This window comes from Pecten maximus, chromosome 19, assembly GCF_902652985.1.
Source record: "Pecten maximus chromosome 19, xPecMax1.1, whole genome shotgun sequence".
Lineage (NCBI taxonomy): Eukaryota > Metazoa > Mollusca > Bivalvia > Pectinida > Pectinidae > Pecten > Pecten maximus.
The window spans coordinates 19244526-19271561 of NC_047033.1; the positions used below are offsets into that span (position 1 = coordinate 19244526).

Sequence of the window (27036 nt, forward strand, 5' to 3'; positions counted from 1 at the left end):
GTAACCCAAGGTTACTGTCCCCACATAGTAATCATGATCACATATCTTACAAATCATGATCACATATCTTACAACACCTAATGATTTAGAAGTTCTTTTATTTTCAGAAGCTTCTTTTTCCATCACACCAGAAAATGTTTATATTTAAATTAGATTCCAATTAAATCCAACCTCATGACTGAAAGTCAGTCATTGTATATGCAGTTAATTTAAGTTAAAAGCAAATTTCTGGGGATTGTAAAAAAAAAAAAAAAACTTTTTTTCTTTTTCTTTTTCCCAGTTCATAAGAATTACAGTGATCAAAGTAAATCGTTCTAAAATAATGTTTTGTTGTTGCCAACATTTTAATGTTCCAGACTTGAAGTTGAATGTACAATGACACAGTCTTACTTTTGGTACGAGTTGTTAGTGATCAGGTGTGTTGAATAATGTATAAAATTGACCAATTAAGTTACAATGAATTAGTAATGGAATCTTATCTCCATTGAGTTTGTATAAACTTAAATTTATTAGAAATATTTGTTATCAAACTTTTGGCGGGTGTTAAGTTTGACACTTTTGCTGACCAAGCTGATACTAGAGCACGTTATCGTTGGTGTCCCCTTGTCAGGATAAAGATTCAGGTTAGTTAAACAAAATGACATGTTGACACCTTAAGAATTAAAAATTCTGATATTTAGTTAGATAAGATATTTAACTTTTTTGTACTAAAAACTTCTTTGGTTAGAAGTATTCACTTAATTCAGTACAAAAAGTTAACTTTTTTATTTATTTTTTTTGCCAAAGTAAACTGTAAAATGCTTTTTTAACAAAGATGAAATTTTGAAAAAAAAAAGCAAGCTAACAATGCATTGCTTAATTTTCTTATGCGTACATGTGTGTATTATTTACATTATGACAAAGTGACAAGTCTTGTTTAGCTTCAGAAACAATTCATGTAAAACACACACATGGGATATTAAGTTACCTGTACAGGTAATAAATGAAGCAAAACATGTCACGAATATAAATTATAATATATTTTTATAATGTTAAGAAAATTCAACGGTACAAATCTTTGAATTAAACAGTGATAATTTAAGATTTGAAGCTAACAAGTCTGGAAAGGTCCTAACTTTGTCTTGGTAGACATGGGTATGTTAAAGGGTACACATTATGAACCAAATTTGACGAACACCAAGGACCCAATACACAATCTACTGAGTGACTTGCCGACCTCTTTAACGTGATCCTAATAATATAAGGCCACACTGTATTTACAAACTCTGTACATAGGTTTTCAGTGCCACATACATTTTGTGCATAAGGATCTTCATGCATGTTTACCTGGTGGACATTGTTATGGTCGTCGACAGGAAGAAAATATTCGGATTCAAAGGTCGGACTCAAAGCAGGCGTTGTTTGGAGTCAGTCAGCTTTAATTTTGAAGCTTAAAGTTATCAAGTGTTAATTTTGAAGTTCAGAATTGAAGTATGTGTAATATTACGTACAACTGTGGTTAATCTTATAGTTCAGACAACCCTACAGTATTGACAAGGCACTGACAGAGATTCTACGTGTACCGATGATAACCATTCTACTGCTATAGCAGTGATTGATTCCTCACTAAATGTTCCTTCTGATTTACCAGCTGATGTGAATTTCATGTCATTAACAGTTTATTAAATTCTAAAAACTGGATCTTGCACACATCAGCAGATATATACACTGATTTTGGTGACTAGAAATGTGTCACCTGGTTGAGTGACAGATCTGTAGTGTTGGATTTAATGAATCAGCAGGATCTCCTGTGTGTTGGATTAACTAATGAATCAGCAGGATCTCCTGTTTATTTTCCAGGTATGAACACGTTTATGTGATGTTAGATCAATGTTGTGAACTTGTTGTGAAGTTGAACAGTATACAATGCACGTCTGTGTTTTGTCTAATATTTCAGTTCTCAATGGTCAATTTTTACTTTAATTCAAATTCAAAACTTATAGAATTTGATATTGGCACAGATAAGTTTATTGCTTATCTGTGCCAATATTATGGTTGGGTGCCACAGTGGTAACACACTTGCCTTTCACCTGGGCGGCCAGGGTTCGATTCCCCTATCGTACCTGAAAAGGTATGGGGCCACCTGCCCGACCATGTGGGTTTTCCCCGGGTACTCTGATTTCCTCCCACAGTCAGACCCCTCGCGCGCTTCCATCCGGGCCAACAAGAGTGATTAATATAAGTTGATATAACCTGTTTTGCGATTGCTGTGGAATAAATAAAGTTTACAAGCAATATGCACTAGGTATTGATCATCTTTACAAGGTGATAATTCCATGGCCTTTTTAGTTATCCTTAACAACATGAATATTCATGAATAATCTATTACATAGATACCATTAGTAATATCTCTGAATATTCAGAAGGATGTAATATTCATGAATATCCTTAGTGATGCATATATTCATGAATGTCTGTAAAGATTATGAAAGATACATATATTTATAATTGAATACGGTTATATAGTAAGCATGCTATTACGCTGAACATTATCTCGTTCTGAAAGAGATAGAATGCTTTTCGATGGAAGTGAATTAAAAGTTTGTGAGGATTTTAAATAGTGTTTTGTGCCTTTATCTATATTCTGTATATATTTTGTGGCGTAGGTTTGTATCTTATTTTTAAATTATTTCTTTACAGTATTTGATATGAGCAGGGTGTTGATGTTTACCTGTTTTGAAAGATTTCAGTTTAAGTATTATAATTTCTCCTTTCAGCAAAATTGTTGTCCTTGTAAAAAAATTAATCCTCCAAACGTGTACAACAACATGTAGACCACCCTTGATATGATATGATCAGGGAAATCTGTTGTAGCTCTTTATATCTAAGGAAATCAGCTCAAAGGTAGTTCTGTTGGGTTGTGGTAGATTTTTGTAGGTTATATGATTCGGGTTGGCAGACAACAAACTGTTACTTAAATAATTGTATCCGTAGCATCTGTCATGTGACAGTTTGGGATTTTATTCAGTGTCTGGTTCTAGTGAGAAATCAGTTGATTGACAAAATTGTAATATAGACATGGAATTAAATTTAAAAACATTTTAGATATTAAGTTTAAGTTATTCAATTTAAAATGTAAGGTATTTTTTTATTCAAGAAATGTTTGATTTTAAAGTAAAATTCGCATTCATTAAAATTCTTCAAAATTCATTATCAACTGTTCTTACTGTTTTATTCATTTTGATGAATTTTAATGAATATCATCTATACATGAAAATTCATGAATAGTTCATAATCACATAAAATTCTCATGCATTAAAGTTCTTCAAAATTCATTATCAACTGTACATGTTCTTACTATTTCATTCATTTTGATGAATTTTAATGAATATCATCTATGCATGAAAGTTCATGAATAGTTCGTAATCACATATGATGAACGATCATGAATCTTAATGAATTTGTAAAATTATTCATAAAAGTTCATGAAGAGTTCATGAGAGGTATTTGATGAATATTCATGAACATTTTTTCATGAATCCAAAACTTACAGTATTCTTAAAAGTTCATGAATGATTCATGAGCATTCATGAACTCATGAATACCATCTCGCAGGGACATTGTTGTTTTTTTGTCTTGCATTGGTCAGCTGACATATGCATGGTATCAAATATTAATACAGTATGTTTAAATAACGGACAAAACTAGCTACATAATTATACTAATTGATGTACAACTTTAGCTTGAGATTTTGCTTCGAAGTGTGTAGACAGGCCTGGAAGAAAACAAATATTGTAAAAAAAATAAGATACTGAAATAATACATTAATTTAAGGCCAACAATTCATGGTAGTATATAAACATTGTCATATATATTACAATATGATGTGATGATATTTGTAATATTTTTAATATTATTAAAATTAATTAGTATTATTTTTACAAGAAAAAAAATGTTACTTATGAGGAATTGCACATCGGAATAAAAAAATAAGTAATGGCCATTGCATTATGACCATAATTTGTTGTGGCCATTAAATGGAAAATGTTATGGGAGCTAGTACATAAAATCCACAGTTAGTAATGGCCATAACATTATGATGACTCCACTCTAATGGCCATTACAAACAGAATAAAGGCCATTAAAAAAAAATACAAAACATGAAGAAATGGACATTATTTTGTTAATGACTATTACAAAGAAAATATTAATAGGAAAGTAATTGAAATTTAGAAAAATAATGCCAATTACATTACTTAACTCCAGGTTTGTCCCAATAAAGGAAATGAGAAATAATGACCAATTTTAATGGAAACAGTGTTTTTAATGGGTTTGTAATGGGTTTGTAATAGTTTTGTAATGACTTTGCTGGGCAGTAGTGTAGGTACATCAACACGTAGCATGGAAAGAGTCGAGGACGCAGGTCTCTTCGTAAATGGTTTTATTGTTGTGTGTGGTCTGTGCTGTTTCATCTGTTAATTTAGAATGGTCTACTCACTAGTACGGAAGCTTAATATATTACCCACAAATAACTGAATAGAGACTGATTGATCCTATATATTAATTGTGTCAGTGTATTTGATACTATATTAATTTACAATCTAGAGGATTTATAACGCCCTAAATACACCTGTACATTCACAGACATTTTCTAGATAGGACTGCAGACTCTGAGAGGATAACACTAAATACCATAATGTCTGATATCGAGTATGATATTACATTCCTCTAATGGTAAAATAATTACCTTAACTGCCGTACCGTTATGTTTGGATGGGGGATTACCTTATACAGACTTTGATTGATATATAGATCCAAGATGTAATATATTCACACTAAGGAAGGAGATGACATTATTTAGAATTTTACAAACATCAAAGTTCTTTGGGGATCAAATCTCAATGCTGTGTTGTCAAATTTAGATTTATTTATTATTCCTTTCAGAATTCACACATGTTGTCTAGATACTGTGTTTAGGTTCATTCCCATCAAAGCAGTAAACACATTCACCAACAATTTACATATTCAGTTATAGATGATATAAAATCCAATACCAATAGTTATAGACTGTCCATCTGGATCTAGTGAGCCTTCATTTCTTCAATGCTGCAGCTAGATTACTGAATACAAATGTACATATCAACATTAATAACTTCAACACTGTCTGACATCTGTGGACATATTAGGTCAAGGTCACTGTCTGACATCTGAGGACATACAAGGTCAAGGTCACTGTCTGAATTCTGTGGACATATTAGGTCAAGGTCACTGTCTGACATCTGAGGATAGAAATATGGCCAAAGAAACAACTGGTGCTTCATGTCTTTAATGTTTGATTTGCTTAAATGAAACGCTGCATGGTAGTACCACATGACTTGGTCTAAGGTCAAGGTCATGGTTTATGTGTGACAGTATTATTGCGTTACTAAATATCAGGTGTTTGACAGCATTGATTCATTGACTAGAAATCCAAATTATCTTTTATGAAAATGTTGGTCAATTAAAAAACAACCATATTTTTATAATGGCCTTTCTAATTCATGTCTTTGTATCTTATGTGTACATCCTCGGGTATCAGGATTGTCAATATAATGACACCAAAAACCTTCATTACAAGATTTACCTGCCTGGTGAATTCTGTGTTTAATATCGAACTATTACAGATAAAGAACACATTAATGTGTGTTAGGATATAGGTCACACCTCAATCATTGTCATACCTGTACAGCATCTCACCTGGTTGTCATGACAACTGTAATAACAGACCCTATCCATCCATTGCCTGTTGATTATAGTCCATACTCAGGCCGTTACCATTGCCAATCAATTTATCACAGGGTGGTCGAGAGTTCTGACAATATCGGACTAACAGACCTGCCATGGACGGTAAAATTGTTGCCAGTTACAATGTGTCTGTGCATTAAGAATTTGGATATGAAATATAAGGTTGACCCAGTTATTTTCTGTCACACTGAAAGAATTTGTCAGAAAAATAAAACGCTTCTGGTATTGAGTATCTAAGTTTCCATGGTGCAGAAGAACATTAATTGATACCTGGTATGCAAATGATATTTTATTATGTATGGGATACAATTCCAGTCCTGAAATGGTTCCTGACGCTCATGTAAATGAGCCAACTTATCAATAATGTCTATTCCTGGTTTATATCCTGTGTGTGTTCAGGTGTTCGGCTGACATGGTATTGACGTATTTGTCGTTTAGATACAATTATGTATCAAATTTCACTAGCCGAATTAAAAATGCTAATGAATCTTTGTTGACATTGAGGAAAATCAACTTAATACTGGATCAGCAATTTAGAAACTCACACAGATTGGAAATACAGCCTGGAGTTATTGTAACAATTTAACCGATTGTGACAGCCTGGTACTGTTGGATTATATAACGTAACGTCTGACAGGTACCCATCACTGTATATATTGTTTCCGTGGTGACAGTTACCTTTTGAGATACAGGTGTTTCCGTGGTGACAGTTACCTTTTGAGATACAGGTGTTTCTGTGGTGACAGTTACCTTTTGAGATACAGGTGTTTCCGTGGTGACAGTTACCTTTTGAGATACAGGTGTTTCCATGGTGACAGTTACCTTTTGAGATACAGGTGTTTCCATGGTGACAGTTACCTTTTGAGATACAGGTGTTTCCATGGTGACAGTTACCTTTTGAGATACAGGTGTTTCCGTGGTGACAGTTACCTTTTGAGATACAGGTGTTTCCGTGGTGACACTTACCTTTTGAGATACAGGTGTTTCCGTGGTGACAGTTACCTTTTGAGATACAGGTGTTTCCGTGGTGACAGTTACCTTTTGAGATACAGGTGTTTCCATGGTGACAGTTACCTTTTGAGATACAGGTGTTTCCGTGGTGACAGTTACCTTTTGAGATACAGGTGTTTCCGTGGTGACAGTTACCTTTTGAGATACAGGTATTGAAAACTATATGATCTATAGGCATTTTTTCAGTAGATTCTAGAGATATCCAGTGAATCCTTCATCAATGACTTCTCTGTATCGTTCGTCTACATAGAACTCTGACTGTAGTATGGACACCTTGGTACTGAGTATTTCCATAATGATCCAGGATCTATATCATTTTGTTGCTGGTTTACCACCTACATAGCCCAGGGAGGTAGTAATATATATGTTTACCTGTGTGATTGATTAGATTGGTCTCAGGTGGAAATAGGATTGTCAACCACATAAAGCAAGGACTTAATAAGTTAATTTGTCTGAGAGGTTTGTCTGGTGTATAAGGGCTGTTGTATAAGTTAATTTGTCTGATAGGTTTGTCTGGTGTATAAGGGCTGTTGTATAAGTTAATTTGTCTGAGAGGTTTGTCTGGTGTATAAGGGTTGTTGTATAAGTTAATTTGTCTGAGAGGTTTGTCTGGTGTATAAGGGTTGTTGTATAAGTAAATTTGTCTGAGAGGTTTGTCTGGTGTATAAGGGCTGTTGTATAAGTTAATTTGTCTGAGAGGTTTGTCTGGTGTATAAGGGTTGTTGTATAAGTTAATTTGTTTGAGAGGTTTGTCTAGTGTATAAGGAATGTTGTATAAGTTAATTTATCTGAGAGGTTTGTCTGGTGTATAAGGGCTCTTGTATAAGTTAATTTGTCTGAGAGGTTTGTCTGGTGTATAAGGGTTGTTGTATAAGTTAATTTGTCTGAGAGGTTTGTCTGGTGTATAAGGGCTGTTGTATAAGTTAATTTGTCTGAGAGGTTTGTCTGGTGTATAAGGGCTGTTGTATAAGTTAATTTGTCTGAGAGGTTTGTCTGGTGTATAAGGGTTGTTGTATAAGTTAATTTGTCTGAGAGGTTTGTCTGGTGTATAAGGGTTGTTGTATAAGTTAATTTGTCTGAGAGGTTTGTCTGGTGTACAGGTTAGGGGTGTTGTATAAGTTAATTTGTCTGAGAGGTTTGTCTGGTGTACAGGTTAGGGCTGTTGTATAATTAATTTGTCTGAGAGGTTTGTCTGGTGTATAAGGGCTGTTGTATAAGTTAATTTGTCTGAGAGGTTTGTCTGGTGTATAAGGGCTGTTGTATAAGTTAATTTGTCTGAGAGGTTTGTCTGGTGTATAAGGGTTGTTGTATAAGTTAATTTGTCTGTGAGGGTTGTCTGGTGTATAAGGGTTGTTGTATAAGTTAATTTGTCTGAGAGGTTTGTCTGGTGTATAAGGGCTGTTGTATAAGTTAATTTGTCTGAGAGGTTTGTCTGGTGTATAAGGGCTATTGTATACGTTAATTTGTCTGAGAGGTTTGTCTGGTGTATAAGGGCTGTTGTATAAGTTAATTTGTCTGAGAGGTTTGTCTGGTGTATAAGGGTTGTTGTATAAGTTAATTTGTCTGAGAGGTTTGTCTGGTGTATAAGGGTTGTTGTATAAGTTAATTTGTCTGAGAGGTTTGTCTGGTGTATAAGGACTGTTGTATAAGTTAATTTGTCTGAGAGGTTTGTCTGGTGTATAAGGGTTGTTGTATAAGTTAATTTATCTGATAGGTTTGTCTAGTATATAGGTTAGGGCTATTGTTATTTAAGGAGTACATGATATAATGCCATTTCAATAAATCAATGTGCAATACCTACACCCACCCAATGTGTGTATATTATATGTTGGTCTGTATTCAATGGTTCCAAATTGTCACAGTTGTACCTATACATGTAAACTACAGGTATAATGAGTGTGAATACTATTAGTTGTTGAGTGATTTAGGTCAAGCTTAACCAGGTAAAATCATTGTGGATATTTTGTGCAAATATTTTATATACTGTGTATTCAGTTGTAAAAAGTCGTAGGTTACTGTACATTAGCTTAAAAATAAAAACCCCAGACCCATGATGGAGTAATAGACATAGGGAGACTTGTGTAAATTGTTATGGATGGAGTTACATGTAGTAACTCAGGTAAACATTTGTGAGAAAGAAACATCAAATACCTGATAGATCTGTTAAAGGGGCATTCCCCCGTTTGAATAAAGTTTAGGTCGTTAAAATTAAGCTTACTGGAAAAATATGTTTTTTTACAAGTAGTAAAAGTTATGATCTTTACATTAATAAAGCAGTTTTACTCTCAAGATAGACTGAAGTTCTTCGAGTATTAAGTCCTGAAAATTCTTAATTTCGACCGTAAGTATCACCATAATTACCGCAAAGACATACAGTATTTGTATACGATACGCCCTTTCTTGTACATTTCGGCGTTAATTTCATTACATGTAGGCACAAACACTTATATAATCATCGTTCGGACATAGATTTCATCAATAGAATTTGGTTGTGTTTCTGATGTCTGAACGAAGGAATGTCCCTTTAGTCTTACTGCTATAGTGTTAGTATAAATATAAAGATAATACTTTTTAAATATACACAAATCTGGCTGTCATTTCAACTATGGTCTCCATATAGTAACCAGGTGACATTTGCAAAAAACTAATGGAACTTTATGGGTTAAGGTTGTTAGAATTTCACATATATCTTTTCTAATATTGGCAACGACAGAGTAATTTTTTTCAAAACTTTATATAAACGGTATTATCAGTTCTTACACAAACACGTGCTTGTAGTTTGTGGTGAAATCAAAAAAATTAATTGGACGTTTGAAGATTTATGTATTGTATGTAACTAGTAGCTAAGGTGATTGATGTTTGAACAGTGAATACCAGGAAGTACCCAGTTATGTAATCTGTGATAATGTTGGGTTTGGGATCACCTGATATATTTCTGGGATTTTGTCAGAGTTATATAAGGTTATTTGGACTAAAGCCTATCAGGCACTGTAATGGTGTAAACAAAGTCTGGTAGAAAATTGATGTGGAGAATTTTGCCTCTTTGACCTTGAAAAGGCGTTTTGTTGTCAAGTCTAGTTAAGTCTGCGGCCATAGTACTTCATACAAAGTTAATTACACCTCACAGACTCACATCACAAACTCACTTTCATTTTTTTTTAAAGATGATACAGTATTTTAAATGTCTCCAGGTGCTGCATCCTCTTAAGTATTGTGTCCTTGATCTCTAAAGATTGTTGTCATTGACTGCAAATATCCGTTGTCCTTGCATTGATCCCTAATGTTTGGTGTCCTTGACCTCTGATGTTTGATGTCCTTGACCTCTAATGTTTGATGTCCTCGACCTCTGATGTTTGGTGTTCCTGACCGCTGATGTTTGATGTCCTTGACCTCTGATGTTTGATGTCCGTTACCTCTGATGTTTGGTGTCCTTGACTTTTGATATTTAATGTTTTTGCTCTCTGAGTTTGATGTCCTTGACCTCTGATGTTTGGTGTGTTTGACCTCTGTTGGTGCATGTCCTTGATCATTTAACATTTTCTTTACTTCAAAATAATATTTGATGTCCTTCATTTCTCTGAAAAATGAATATCCTTGACCTTTAAATATTGGTGTTCTTGACATTTTAAGGTTTGTTTCCTTAAATAATCACCTTGGTTTTTGAAATTGGATATTATTGACCTCTTGTTTGTAGTATTTTGTCTGTCATTTAAGTTTAATTGATCACATATCAACTGGTATGGAATACTACAATATATATATATATGGCTTATTACAATATGTACAAGGAAATATGATGAGATTAAGATATTTTAATTTCAGTAGTAAGAACCTGGCAAGGAAATGATTTGGCAGAAACGTTGTGAATATAACTCTTTCTTTAGACATTTGGCACCTAACTAAGAACATTAAACAGAATCGGGTATGAAGTATCATTCACAATTAAAATTACACAAACTGCAGTGATGGATTAATTCAGCTAGTGACAAACATTGTGTGTGGGACTTGAAACAAAGGATTATAATGTTTACATATCATCAAATGGAATTAGACAATGGGTGAGAATCTCCAGGAATCCTCTTTATCCCTGCTGCATATTGAAACCATCTTGGATGACCTTGCAGGTAAAAGAAAAAAATCAATTTGTGAACAAAAATTTTTTGAAAATGATTATCAGTTGATTGTTTGAAAGTTACAAATTTTTGCATTAATTAAGATATGATTAAAATGTATAGAATTTTAATCCCTTGTTATTGATAAACTGAGTCGGTAGATAATCAGAATATCAGATAGATTTAGTAAGGTATCAATGAGGAATCTCGTAGCAAGGTTACTGTAATTTTGACCTGTAATTTTCCTCTGAATGGACAATTTGTAAACATTACTAATTATATAATAAAGCTGAATAGTTAAGTTGTATTGATTATATAATCTGTTTACCAAGTACAGGTTCATTAAAGTAAGGTTTTGTTTGGGGAATGACGTGATTTATAACTTAAGCTAGGTTTTTTAAGCTCTATATGTGAGATATAAAATGTTAGATATTTACTCTCTGGTATTGTGTTTATAACATCTATATACCTCGAGTTATAATCTGATTGTTATGACTGAGTCATATTTCGGGATTATGCCAGCTGTTTATTTACGGTGTACATAGTATACAATATATACACCATTTAAGTTACTGTATACAAACTACAGTTATATACACAACACACCAAAACAAAATATCATAATAATGAAATTACTAAACCTAGTCTGTCAATAATAATAAACTAGGCCCTCTACATGTATATAGTAATAATGAAATTACTAAACCTAGCCTGTCAATAATAATAAACTAGGTCCCTCTATAGTAATAATGAAATTACTAAACCTAGCCTGTCAATAATAATAAACTAGGTCCCCTATAGTAATAATGAAATTACTAAACCTATAGCCTGTCAATAATAATAAACTAGGTCCCCTATAGTAATAATGAAATTACTAAACCTAGCCTGTCAATAATAATAAACTAGGTCCCTCTATAGTAATAATGAAATTACTAAACCTAGCCTGTCAATAATAATAAACTAGGCCCTCAACATGTATATAGTAATAATGAAATTACTAAACCTAGCCTGTCAATAATAATAAACTAGGCCCTCAACATGTATATAGTAATAATGAAATTACTAAACCTAGCCTGTCAATAATAATAAACTAGGTCCCTCTATAGTAATAATGAAATTACTAAACCTAGCCTGTCAATAATAATAAACTAGGTCCCCTATAGTAATAATGAAATTACTAAACCTAGCCTGTCAATAATAATAAACAAGGTCCCCTATAGTAATAATGAAATTACTAAACCTATAGCCTGTCAATAATAATAAACTAGGTCCCTCTATAGTAATAATGAAATTACTAAACCTAGCCTGTCAATAATAATAAACTAGGCCCTCAACATGTATATAGTAATAATGAAATTACTAAACCTAGCCTGTCAATAATAATAAACTAGGCCCTCTACATGTATATAGTAAAAATGAAATTACTAAACCTAGCCTGTCAATAATAATAAACTAGGCCCTCTACATGTATATAGTAATAATGAAATTACTAAACCTAGCCTGTCAATAATAATAAACTAGGTCCCTCTATAGTAATAATGAAATTACTAAACCTAGCCTGTCAATAATAATAAACTAGGTCCCCTATAGTAATAATGAAATTACTAAACCTATAGCCTGTCAATAATAATAAACTAGGTCCCCTATAGTAATAATGAAATTACTAAACCTAGCCTGTCAATAATAATAAACTAGGTCCCCTATAGTAATAATGAAATTACTAAACCTAGCCTGTCAATAATAATAAACTAGGCCCTCAACATGTATATAGTAATAATGAAATTACTAAACCTAGCCTGTCAATAATAATAAACTAGGCCCTCAACATGTATATAGTAATAATGAAATTACTAAACCTAGCCTGTCAATAATAATAAACTAGGTCCCTCTATAGTAATAATGAAATTACTAAACCTAGCCTGTCAATAATAATAAACTAGGTCCCCTATAGTAATAATGAAATTACTAAACCTAGCCTGTCAATAATAATAAACTAGGTCCCCTATAGTAATAATGAAATTACTAAACCTATAGCCTGTCAATAATAATAAACTAGGTCCCTCTATAGTAATAATGAAATTACTAAACCTAGCCTGTCAATAATAATAAACTAGGCCCTCAACATGTATATAGTAATAATGAAATTACTAAACCTAGCCTGTCAATAATAATAAACTAGGTCCCTCTATAGTAATAATGAAATTACTAAACCTAGCCTGTCAATAATAATAAACTAGGTCCCCTATAGTAATAATGAAATTACTAAACCTAGCCTGTCAATAATAATAAACTAGGTCCCCTATAGTAATAATGAAATTACTAAACCTATAGCCTGTCAATAATAATAAACTAGGTCCCTCTATAGTAATAATGAAATTACTAAACCTAGCCTGTCAATAATAATAAACTAGGCCCTCAACATGTATATAGTAATAATGAAATTACTAAACCTAGCCTGTCAATAATAATAAACTAGGTCCCTCTATAGTAATAATGAAATTACTAAACCTAGCCTGTCAATAATAATAAACTAGGTCCCCTATAGTAATAATGAAATTACTAAACCTATAGCCTGTCAATAATAATAAACTAGGTCCCCTATAGTAATAATGAAATTACTAAACCTAGCCTGTCAATAATAATAAACTAGGTCCCCTATAGTAATAATGAAATTACTAAACCTAGCCTGTCAATAATAATAAACTAGGCCCTCAACATGTATAGTAATAATGAAATTACTAAACCTAGCCTGTCAATAATAATAAACTAGGCCCTCAACATGTATATAGTAATAATGAAATTACTAAACCTAGCCTGTCAATAATAATAAACTAGGTCCCTCTATAGTAATAATGAAATTACTAAACCTAGCCTGTCAATAATAATAAACTAGGTCCCCTATAGTAATAATGAAATTACTAAACCTAGCCTGTCAATAATAATAAACAAGGTCCCCTATAGTAATAATGAAATTACTAAACCTATAGCCTGTCAATAATAATAAACTAGGTCCCTCTATAGTAATAATGAAATTACTAAACCTAGCCTGTCAATAATAATAAACTAGGCCCTCAACATGTATATAGTAATAATGAAATTACTAAACCTAGCCTGTCAATAATAATAAACTAGGCCCTCTACATGTATATAGTAAAAATGAAATTACTAAACCTAGCCTGTCAATAATAATAAACTAGGCCCTCTACATGTATATAGTAATAATGAAATTACTAAACCTAGCCTGTCAATAATAATAAACTAGGTCCCTCTATAGTAATAATGAAATTACTAAACCTAGCCTGTCAATAATAATAAACTAGGTCCCCTATAGTAATAATGAAATTACTAAACCTATAGCCTGTCAATAATAATAAACTAGGTCCCCTATAGTAATAATGAAATTACTAAACCTAGCCTGTCAATAATAATAAACTAGGTCCCCTATAGTAATAATGAAATTACTAAACCTAGCCTGTCAATAATAATAAACTAGGCCCTCAACATGTATATAGTAATAATGAAATTACTAAACCTAGCCTGTCAATAATAATAAACTAGGCCCTCAACATGTATATAGTAATAATGAAATTACTAAACCTAGCCTGTCAATAATAATAAACTAGGTCCCTCTATAGTAATAATGAAATTACTAAACCTAGCCTGTCAATAATAATAAACTAGGTCCCCTATAGTAATAATGAAATTACTAAACCTAGCCTGTCAATAATAATAAACTAGGTCCCCTATAGTAATAATGAAATTACTAAACCTATAGCCTGTCAATAATAATAAACTAGGTCCCTCTATAGTAATAATGAAATTACTAAACCTAGCCTGTCAATAATAATAAACTAGGCCCTCAACATGTATATAGTAATAATGAAATTACTAAACCTAGCCTGTCAATAATAATAAACTAGGTCCCTCTATAGTAATAATGAAATTACTAAACCTAGCCTGTCAATAATAATAAACTAGGTCCCCTATAGTAATAATGAAATTACTAAACCTATAGCCTGTCAATAATAATAAACTAGGTCCCCTATAGTAATAATGAAATTACTAAACCTAGCCTGTCAATAATAATAAACTAGGTCCCCTATAGTAATAATGAAATTACTAAACCTAGCCTGTCAATAATAATAAACTAGGCCCTCAACATGTATATAGTAATAATGAAATTACTAAATCTAGCCTGTCAATAATAATAAACTAGGCCCTCAACATGTATATAGTAATAATGAAATTACTAAACCTAGCCTGTCAATAATAATAAACTAGGTCCCTCTATAGTAATAATGAAATTACTAAACCTAGCCTGTCAATAATAATAAACTAGGTCCCCTATAGTAATAATGAAATTACTAAACCTAGCCTGTCAATAATAATAAACTAGGTCCCCTATAGTAATAATGAAATTACTAAACCTATAGCCTGTCAATAATAATAAACTAGGTCCCTCTATAGTAATAATGAAATTACTAAACCTAGCCTGTCAATAATAATAAACTAGGCCCTCAACATGTATATAGTAATAATGAAATTACTAAACCTAGCCTGTCAATAATAATAAACTAGGTCCCTCTATAGTAATAATGAAATTACTAAACCTAGCCTGTCAATAATAATAAACTAGGTCCCCTATAGTAATAATGAAATTACTAAACCTATAGCCTGTCAATAATAATAAACTAGGTCCCCTATAGTAATAATGAAATTACTAAACCTAGCCTGTCAATAATAATAAACTAGGTCCCCTATAGTAATAATGAAATTACTAAACCTAGCCTGTCAATAATAATAAACTAGGCCCTCAACATGTATATAGTAATAATGAAATTACTAAACCTAGCCTGTCAATAATAATAAACTAGGCCCTCAACATGTATATAGTAATAATGAAATTACTAAACCTAGCCTGTCAATAATAATAAACTAGGTCCCTCTATAGTAATAATGAAATTACTAAACCTAGCCTGTCAATAATAATAAACTAGGTCCCCTATAGTAATAATGAAATTACTAAACCTAGCCTGTCAATAATAATAAACTAGGTCCCCTATAGTAATAATGAAATTACTAAACCTATAGCCTGTCAATAATAATAAACTAGGTCCCCTATAGTAATAATGAAATTACTAAACCTAGCCTGTCAATAATAATAAACTAGGTCCCCTATAGTAATAATGAAATTACTAAACCTAGCCTGTCAATAATAATAAACTAGGTCCTCTACATGTATATAGTAATAATGAAATTACTAAACCTAGCCTGTCAATAATAATAAACTAGGTCCCTCTATAGTAATAATGAAATTACTAAACCTAGCCTGTCAGTAATAATAAACTAGGTCCCCTATAGTAATAATGAAATTACTAAACCTAGCCTGTCAATAATAATAAACTAGGTCCCCTATAGTAATAATGAAATTACTAAACCTAGCCTGTCAATAATAATAAACTAGGTCCCTCTATAGTAATAATGAAATTACTAAACCTAGCCTGTCAATAATAATAAACTAGGTCCCTATAGTAATAATGAAATTACTAAACCTAGCCTGTCAATAATAATAAACTAGGCCCTCTACATGTACATAGTAATAATGAAATTACTAAACCTAGCCTGTCAATAATAATAAACTAGGTCCCCTATAGTAATAATGAAATTACTAAACCTAGCCTGTCAATAATAATAAACTAGGCCCTCTACATGTATATAGTAATAATGAAATTACTAAACCTAGCCTGTCAATAATAATAAACTAGGTCCCCTATAGTAATAATGAAATTACTAAACCTAGCCTGTCAATAATAATAAACTAGGCCCTCTACATGTATATAGTAATAATGAAATTACTAAACCTAGCCTGTCAATAATAATAAACTAGGCCCTCTACATGTATATAGTAATAATGAAATTACTAAACCTAGCCTGTCAATATAATAAACTAGGTCCCTCTATAGTAATAATGAAATTACTAAACCTAGCCTGTCAATAATAATAAACTAGGCCCTCTACATGTACATAGTAATAATGAAATTACTAAACCTAGCCTGTCAATAATAATAAACTAGGTCCCCTATAGTAATAATGAAATTACTAAACCTAGCCTGTCAATAATAATAAACTAGGCCCTCTACATGTATATAGTAATAATGAAATTACTAAACCTAGCCTGTCAATAATAATAAACTAGGCCCTCTACATGTATATAGTAATAATGAAATTACTAAACCTATAGCCTGTCAATAGTATTATCCCTATATACATGTATGTAGGTTACATACATGCCAATTTTTGCTATCTAGGAGGAATTAACAACAAATAAACAAATCAGTATAAATTGTACTGAAAACTTTATCTATTTTACAACAATTATTAAACAAGTGAAATCAACACCTATTTATCACACTTGTTGGCCCAGGCAGAAGTCAGGCAAGGGATCAGTCTAGCTAGCCTAGCTATATAGGTAAAAGGCAAGTGACCCCGTACCTTGTCACATCCGGTCGGGGAATCAAACTCGGTTGCCTAGCTATATAGGTAAAAGGCAAGTGACCCCGTACCTTGTCACATCCGGTCGGGGAATCAAACTCGGTTGCCTAGCTATATAGGTAAAAGGCAAGTGACCCCGTACCTTGTCACATCCGGTCGCGGAATCAAACTCGGTTGCCTAGCTATATAGGTAAAAGGCAAGTGACCCCGTACCTTGTCACATCCGGTCGGGGAATCAAACTCGGTTGCCTAGCTATATAGGTAAAAGGCAAGTGACCCCGTACCTTGTCACATCCGGTCGGGGAATCAAACTCGGTTGCCTAGCTATATAGGTAAAAGGCAAGTGACCCCGTACCTTGTCACATCCGGTCGGGGAATCAAACTCGGTTGCCTAGCTATATAGGTAAAAGGCAAGTGACCCCCCACCTTGTCACACCCGGTCGGGGAATCAAACTCGGTTGCCTAGGTGAAAGGCAAGTGTGTTACCACTGTGTCACCTGACCACAATTTGTATTGCACACTTGGACCACTATACATGTACATGAAGTTTTATCCGATTTCATTTAGATTGCTTTTTTTGTGAAAGCTATGATAATAATGTGAATTGTCTGGTGTAAACATTGATAATAATGTGAATTGTCTGGTGTAAACATTTCCCAGGGTTTGATTGAAACAGAGATTATAGGGAAAAAAAATTGAAAAGGACAAAATGACTTTCATCTTCAAAATTTAAAAAGTATCAAACAAAATTCATAATCGCAATAAAACATTTTCAGTTTGTGTTAAAAATCGATAAAATAAAATTCAAGATCTTGATAAAGGATTTTCAGTTAAGTGTTTCTGTTGAGTGCTTTAGGCCGATACTTGTGTTTATAAAAATTTTTTGATATGTTTAAAATATATCTAACTGTATGTCACATGTGCAGTTTCATATTTAAGCTCACTGTGTACATTATAATATGGTGAAGATAAACATTGAAGGGATACAGATATCACAATGTAAACATTCCAATGATGTAGATTTGTAGATCAATATTTTGTGCAGGACAGAAATGATTCACATGACTCCAGAGTAGAAACAGTCTGGTTTATCATGAAAGACAAGAGCTGTATGTATTCTGTAATAATTCTCGTTTGTAACTTTGAATAATAATGTTGATTATTTGTGAGATATAACAAAGCATGATGAATATTAATTTGCAGGTGTTTTTTTAATTAATTGTAGCCATTAGCAGGTAAAAGTACCTGCCTCCTATACAGGTATTTCACTTCATACTCATTAAATAATCGAATAGTTATAACAGAATTTTGTAAATATGTGACAATTTTAAATCTTGTCATTGTATTTGTCACTCATCATTTAATTTATATCATTGTCAAGGGAGAAACAAAACATTCAACTGACATGACTATTGACTGCTACTGTAAAAGTGGAAATTTACGTGAGGATGAAATTTACGCTTAATATGCGGAGTCCTTTTGATCGCAAACATTTCTCCCACGCATATTATTTTGATATCAATTTGCATAATCTTGAACTACAAATGGGTGAATTAATTGCGGAAATTACCCCCACATGTAAAGTTTACATAACAAAATTGCGAAATTAATGTTGGTCAGTATTAAATGTCAAGGGTCATATCTGACCTCTTTCAAAATAACAAGCTTATGTACAAGCAATCTTATGAACCTCTGGTTAGATTTATTTTATTGATGAGGGTATGTTTATGTGAGCTAGATAAAGCCGATCGTTATCAGTCCGCCAGATTTCGCCCATAGATACAGTGAATCAGTGTATCAGTGGTTACCTGCTGTGTTACATGGTGTCGACAAGGACGAAGCATTTCCATTGGTTGAGGGCACTGATTTACAGGCCAAACATTTTTAAGGAAGGGCAGATTGGAAACTTGAAGAGTAATGACTGGATAAAGAGGCTTTCAGCAACAACTTGAGTTTTGAGATTTGAATATTTTGCAAATGATATAGTGAGAGTTATCTCCCTTCAACCATTTATGGAAGCAGTACCCAGAAGTGACAAAATCTTACTGTCGGATATTCGATGTAGATTTTCCACATTAACCTCAGAATATTGGGAGGACAAGAAAACTGGAATAGAGTGCAGCCAGGGGAATTGAATGCAAACCAACACAGATTCTTGAGAAAAGTTTTTAAAGTGTTTTTAATAGTTATCCAAGATAAGAATTTTAAGGCTGATCTACTCTCTACCCTTGCTCAACATCCAACCCTCAGTCGACCATCCATATCCAAACCTCCGTCCACATCCGACCCTTGATCCACACGTGCACCCATCCCTCGATACTCGTATGGCCATCTTAAAGTCTACATCAAACCTTTGATGCACACCAGATCCTTCATCCACACCCATCCCTCTTAAGTCCACAATCATCCCTCAATCCACATCCAACCCTCCACACCCAGCCCTCAATCCACACCCAGCCCTCTTTAGTCCACACCCGGCCCTCTTAAGTCCACATCCAGCCCTCTTTAGTCCACACCCAGCCCTCCTTAGTCCACACCCAGCCCTCTTTAGTCCACACCCAGCCCTCAATCCACACCCGGCCCTCTTTAGTCCACACCCAGCCCTCTTTAGTCCACACTCAGCCCTCGATCCACACCCAGCCCTCAATCCACACCTGGCCCTCTTTAGTCCACACCCAGCCCTCTTTAGTCCACACCCAGCCCTCAATCCACACCCGGCCCTCTTTAGTCCACACCAAGCCCTCTAGTCCACACCCAGCCCTCAATCCACACCCGGCCCTCTTTAGTCCACACCCAGCCCTCAATCCACACCTGGCCCTCTTTAGTCCACACCCAGCCCTCTTTAGTCCACACCTGGCCCTCGATCCACACCCAGCCCTCAATCCACACCTGGCCCTCTTTAGTCCACACCCAGCCCTCAATCCACACCCGCCCTCTTTAGTCCACACCCGCCCTCTTTAGTCCACACCCAGCCCTCTTTAGTCCACACCCAGCCCTCAATCAACACCCGGCCCTCTTTAGTCCACACCCAGCCCTCAATCCACTCCCAGCCCTCAATCCACACCCAGCCCTGTTTAGTCCACACCCAGCCCTGTTTAGTCCACACCCAGCCCTCGATCCACACCCAGCCCTCAATCCACACCCAGCCCTGTTTAGTCCACACCCAGCCCTCAATCCACACCCGCCCTCTTTAGTCCACACCCGCCCTCTTTAGTCCACACCCAGCCCTCTTTAGTCCACACCCAGCCCTCAATCCACACCCGGCCCTCTTTAGTCCACACCCAGCCCTCAATCCACACCCAGCCCTGTTTAGTCCACACCCAGCCCTGTTTAGTCCACACCCAGCCCTCAATCCACACCCGCCCTCTTTAGTCCACACCCGCCCTCTTTAGTCCACACCCAGCCCTCTTTAGTCCACACCCAGCCCTCAATCCACACCCGGCCCTCTTTAGTCCACACCCAGCCCTCAATCCACACCCAGCCCTCAATCCACACCCAGCCCTCTTTAGTCCACACCCAGCCCTCAATCCACACCCAGCCCTGTTTAGTCCACACCCAGTCCTGTTTAGTCCACACCCAGCCCTCTTTAGTCCACACCCAGCCCTCTATCCACACCCAGCCCTGTTTAGTCCACACCCAGCCCTGTTTAGTCCACACCCAGCCCTATAACTATTAGTTATACATGTATTAACTAATTAGATTTCAGTAGTGGAGATCTAGACAGAAGTTTTCTGTTAAGAGACAGGCGATGGTTCTGGTCATATATTTGTCTATAGATTGTATTGATCTCTGATACTTATTACATGACGATTCAGGTTGATGTTTCACCTGTTTAAAGTGTTTCAGTATAACTATTGTCACAGCTGCAGTATGATGACAAATTTTGTTTTAAGGCGTGTTGACTGGGTTGTACGTCATTGATAACAGCTTCACACAAGAAATTGATTTATTTCTAACTCAACAGAGAAGAATGTTATATATCTGAATCTAGAGAGTGTGATTTATGTTCCAAACAAAACACTTCATATTATGTCATTAGAATTATTCTAAAAGTTCTCTCCTTCATGAAAATCATTTCTTAATAAAATGTCCCAGTTTGTGAGGTATAATTCCAAGCTCAATTTGAAGAAACTCTTATTTTTCTAGTGAATTCTTATGTGAATGTAATTAATATATACCCACAGTGATGTGATCTGCTCACAAATACTTTAATACCCCTTCTTCATGTTTGAAGAATCATAAACTTTAATACTAATTTTACACGAGGGGAGGGGGTTTATTCAAGTACAAAAATGCTGACGCTGGATTGAATGTTGAAATGTACGTGTGTCTCACACATAACTACAATAAATATATGCATGCTGTTTCAGCATTTCTCTGAGGAGATTTGTACATTTTCTCTACAGAAAAAAAATATGGTATTTCTCAGTGGCGATTTGTATATTTCCTTTCTGCTCAACATGTTTTACCAGAGACTCCCGGACACACTGAAGAGTCTGGCAGTGATAATTTATATAGTATTGATCGGAGCTGTCGTTATAGTTATATTTTGGGAGGGCAGAGTTGTGCTGATTGGCTGACAAATCGGTTGATTGACAGGATGAGGCTGGAGACAGCATGGGATCTGAAATGTTTACAATTGCGCAGTAGTTCTGTGATGTTTTTATTGAAATCAGCTGGAAGAATATCTGAGGAGGAAGAAGTCAGCTGGATATGTAGAGCCCTCCCGTGGATTGATGGGAATATCTGAGGTGGACACAGCTGAGTCGGAGGATAAGCTGACTAACTACTAGACAGCCAGCTTACCATTGCTGCCTGGATTATAACTTATCATCTGTATGAAGGAGAGGATGATAGGTACTCAACAACCACCTCAAGTGGTGCATGCAAATATCCCCAAATCAATAGTTGTTATCAAGAGATGTTGACTTTTCCATTTGGAAGTGTTTGATAACATTCTTGAAGGATTTGACAATTGTCAACACATAAGAAGGAGATTTATTATTTGTATGATATATCTTATGGTCAGGACACCTTTTGATGTTACAAGGACACTAGAGGAAAATAACAAATAATGACACAGAGTCACACAGTGTAATATTAAATACATTTATTATATAACATCATACAGCATGAAACAATATTACAGTCAAAACTGTCTATAAAGTTCGCCCAAGGGGGGCAGATTACCTTTATATATAGACAGGTCAAAGACAGGTCCAATGATCTTTGAATACCATCGTTTCTCGCACAAGTTAAAACTTCTGACAAGAAGACCATTGGAGAACACTAAAACAGTATTTCCTTGTCCTGATGATATGGTAACAAAGCTATATCACTCTAGCTTTGACACCTCAAACAGCTGTGAAAAAGATTTCTCCAATTCTTGCAGCTTTTCTAACTGTGAGCACATGAGATCTGTGACAAAAGTTTTGGATTGTGCATTCATACCATCATGAGTGACAGATGGTTTTTGGAGGTGTTAACTTTGTTAATTTATTTGTCAGAACTTGAATTGGAGACTCAGAACTCTTGAGGACCAGTAAATAACACAGGTTATAAGAGTCAATGTAACAACTTCATGTACAGATCAATGACGATGGAGCAATGAAAAAAAAACATTATACAGCATGATACAACGTCATTCAGCCTCGTAGAGCAAGATACAGCATTGTTTGACTTGATAATTTATTACAGCATGATACAGCTTCATTCAGCCTGATAGAGCAAGATACAGCATTGTTTGACTTGATGATTTATTACAGCATGATACAGCATCATTTAGCCCGATAGAGCAAGATACAGCATTGTTTGACTTGATGATTTATTACAGCATGATACAGCTTCATTCAGCCTGATAGAGTAAGATACAGCATTGTTTGACTTGATGATTTATTACAGCATGATACAGCTTCCTTCAGCCTGATAGAGTAAGATACAGCATTGTTCAACTTGATGATTTATTACAGCATGATACAGCTTCATTCAGCCTGATAGAGCAGAATTAAAGAACATCGTTCTAAACATGACCCAGCAGTTCTGTCTGCTGATGTGTACATAACATCAGCACTAGTTATTTTTTGCGTTTTTGTCACAAGTTTGTTTTTTCACTGAGAAAATAAACAGAATACCAGGTAACCCAGTGAATTGATTGACACTAAAATACCTCTTAAGTCAGGTAAAAAAGGAGGGGGCCACACTGTTGGCGTGACTGACACGGTTTTTCACATGACGTCTCGGTCGTCACTGTTTACAGTGGCAATAGGCCTGTGGATTATGTAACTACGGAGCTATCAGAATGGTTTAAAGGCGAACTACTTATCATTGAAAAGTGTTATATGATGTAGATATAACTTCTGCCCCACCATAATTAGCTGGTACGAGGTGGGGAGAGCACTCTCCGGGGAAACACAGAAAAAGTCTTGTGTTTCCATGATCATTTATTGAGGGACTGCCGGCAGTAATTTATCAACTGTCAAACGAATAACTTTGGATAAAAAAACACCCTTATGTTTACTAGCTATGCTGATTTAATGATACTCTGTTTGAACAGTGACTATAATGGACTTTAAAAGTCCCGACAAATCTATATGTTGACATTGTTCTCTATACTGTGTAGGAGATCCCGTATAGATCTATGCTATTGTCTCCCGGTCATACTAAAACAGCTGAATCCTTACTGACTATCAGTACTGGCTGGCGGACGGAAAACAACAACTTACTGATTTTGTGAATGTTTGAAACAGATATTGATCAACATGAGACTGCCTGTGGACGATGACAGTTTGAAATTGATATCGCCACTGTGGGGAAAGACATCGTCTTGACATTTTCTACATTATGGTGGATAACTTCTCTTGTGTTCTTGTAGCCATAAATGTATTTTTCATGGTAAAGTATTGGATTGTATAACAGGTCTGTAGTTTTACCTACAAAGTCTACATCACTTGTTATGTTTCATTTCTTGTTGTTATTTATAATTTATCAGTGAAATAATCGACACGGTTATAAACGTGGCTGCTTCAGTGTGCTGGCATAGGAACATTATTCACAGACCAGAGCTGTCGTACCAGTGTGCAAAAATGCATCTGATACATATACTGGAATGGAAATGCAGTTCCAGGGAATCGATGTGGTTTTATTTTTAAAGGTTTTCATGAGATAGCTGACGATAGATTGTAGTGGCGATACCATCTCAACAGATAATTTTTGGACATTTTTGGATTCTGTGTATATTGTACAACTCTCCCAATACTTTCATTATTTGTTCTTCTGATCATTAGGGATTGTTCTGTTGTGTGGAAGTTCACTCTAAACTATAAAAGATGGATGAAAACCAGAATATGATTCTGCCAGTGCCCGATATTGTACAGAGTACACACAGTAAGTTGATAGAGCCGGAAACACAGAATGTAGGTGTACATCCAGACGGCTCTAAGGAATCTTTGTCAGGTATTACAGGTAACAAAAATCTTGTTAGTGAAGGTAAATGGAATCTTGTTACTGAATCAGGAGATCAAATGGTTGTGGTATCTTGTGCTGATAGATTTGGAAATGACAACCAATTCTCTGTAATAAATGAAAATTTAAAAGACAAAGATAATGCATTTTTGACAATGAATTCCAACAACGGTCAATTTCAAATTTATGACTATTCTGGTTTTAATGAGGCTTTTAGCAGCAATAAGAACAATAAACACACTGTGACTGTTGATCAAGGAAATGTTAAAGATACAGATTGTTTAAACGGACTAGAACAATCCTTTAGTATGGTGTATACTGTACCGGCCACATCAAATTACAACAAATCGGAGAATGGAAATCATGTTGTTACTAAAACTTGTGACAGTGTTCAAGGAAAACAGTGCAAGATTGTTCATGGTTCAATGCGAAATAGAAGCAAAAGAAACACAAGTGTACGATTTGAAAGTCAACAAAAAATGTCCTACGACCGATTTAAATCAAAACAGTCGAGTCGAGACAGATTATTGAAGAGCTGTAAGCCAAACAAGAGCATAAAGCTATCTGATACTTCAAATGGTTATCAGAACAATTTAAACTGTAGTGCCAAAACGAAAAACAGATCTTCTCCAAGGCGAAAAAAATGCAGATTTCTCTTGACTTCTGTCAAAAGGGGATCCAAATCAAAATCATCTGTGTCGAGTACAGAGACAAATAATATGGACGAAACTACTGATGGTCTTTGTGGGGACAAAACTACTGATGGTGTTTGTGGACAAGAGGAACATGTAGATGGTTGTCTTGATCCTCCAGGGTTGGCAGGAGATCCTGTGACATGTCGTGTGGGGTCCACTTACACCAGTCATAGACATTTCTATAAGTGTTGGAATGACCGAGAAGTTTGTATGTCCGATATTGAAGAGTTCTTCAGCAAAAGTAAGTTCTTATCTCTCATCGAGAATTGAATTATGTACCAGGGCTATATGAATCTGTTTTAAATAGGTAATATTTGTATGTTTATATGTGTTGCTCAGAAACATTTGGTCCAAAAGTTTCCTCTCTCACTTTTTGACTGGTGACATGAACATTTGTATTTAATGTTTTGCTTGTTAATCAGCATTTCGAGCCAGTCGTTTAAAAAGATATTGGTTTTTGATGTTTCAAAGTCTTTTAACCATTTCTCAGATTACGTCCCACTTTCCAGATCCCTTTGAATATTTTAAGGCATTTTAACCATCAGATCTGTAGTCTCATTTTTCAGATCTCTTGGAATTTTTATGTCGGCTTTATCATCATTTTCATATTGAGCATTTTAAGGGGCAATTTCATTAGACAATTTGCATGTTTTGTTTTTCATTTCATACAGAAGGTATTTCATCGGTGGGTGTACACCAACTTGTGTCTGATGTTGTCTTTTGCGAATGTTACTATTTTTATAGGAATGCCATACAAAGGATCTTGATAACATATTTTGTTTTATTTCTTGGCTGAGACAAAATGACAAAAAAGAACACTAAAATCTAGAGTTGAATGCAAATTTATTTTCATATTCGCCCCTAAGCATTTTAAGGAGTAACAATGACTGGTTTTTCTCTGTTTTGAATTTTAGCCAAGTGTTCATTTATCAATATTGATTCATATAATATAATAGATTCATTTATATAATTTACACTGGCAGTTCCACATTACAGAAATCAATATCTGTTTAAGTTACTAGGTGAGGCACAATAAAGCAGTAATACATGTGCTCAAATTACAATAAACATTTTAATTGTACAAGCTCCATCATCTGAGTACAGGGCTCCAGTGTTCATTAAACTTCTATTTCTGATTATATAATTAGTATGTAAAGAAATTCATGCAATTTTTTCAAACTTTGATTTTTAAGATGTTTTTTATTTACTAAAAATGTTATCAAACTTCTTAATGATACAGACTTGAAATAGTTGTCACAGCTAGCTTACATTCAATATCAAACTTTTAAATGATTCAGACTTGATGGTTGTCAGTGGTAACAACTTATCAATATCAAACTTTTAAATGATACAGACTTGATGGTTGTCAGTGGTAACAACTTATCAATATCAAACTTTTAAATGATACAGACTTGATGGTTGTCAGTGGTAACAACTTATCAATATCAAACTTTTAAATGATACAGACTTGATGGTTGTCACAGGTAGCAACTTACTTATTT

The 27036-nt window shown here is 34.6% G+C and overlaps 1 protein-coding gene across 2 annotated transcripts in view; it reads left to right on the top strand.

Annotated features, from left to right (window-relative positions):
- The first annotated feature begins 1106 nt into the window (after window positions 1-1106).
- Window positions 1107-27036, top strand: part of LOC117317396 (trafficking kinesin-binding protein 1-like) — a 55431-nt gene continuing 29501 nt past the window's right edge. For both annotated transcript variants that reach the window (XM_033872206.1, XM_033872207.1), the window contains exon 1: window positions 1107-1839. In XM_033872206.1, coding sequence (XP_033728097.1) covers window positions 1770-1839 — 70 coding nt within the window. In that variant the 5' untranslated portion in view covers window positions 1107-1769. The remainder of the gene's footprint in view (window positions 1840-27036) is intronic.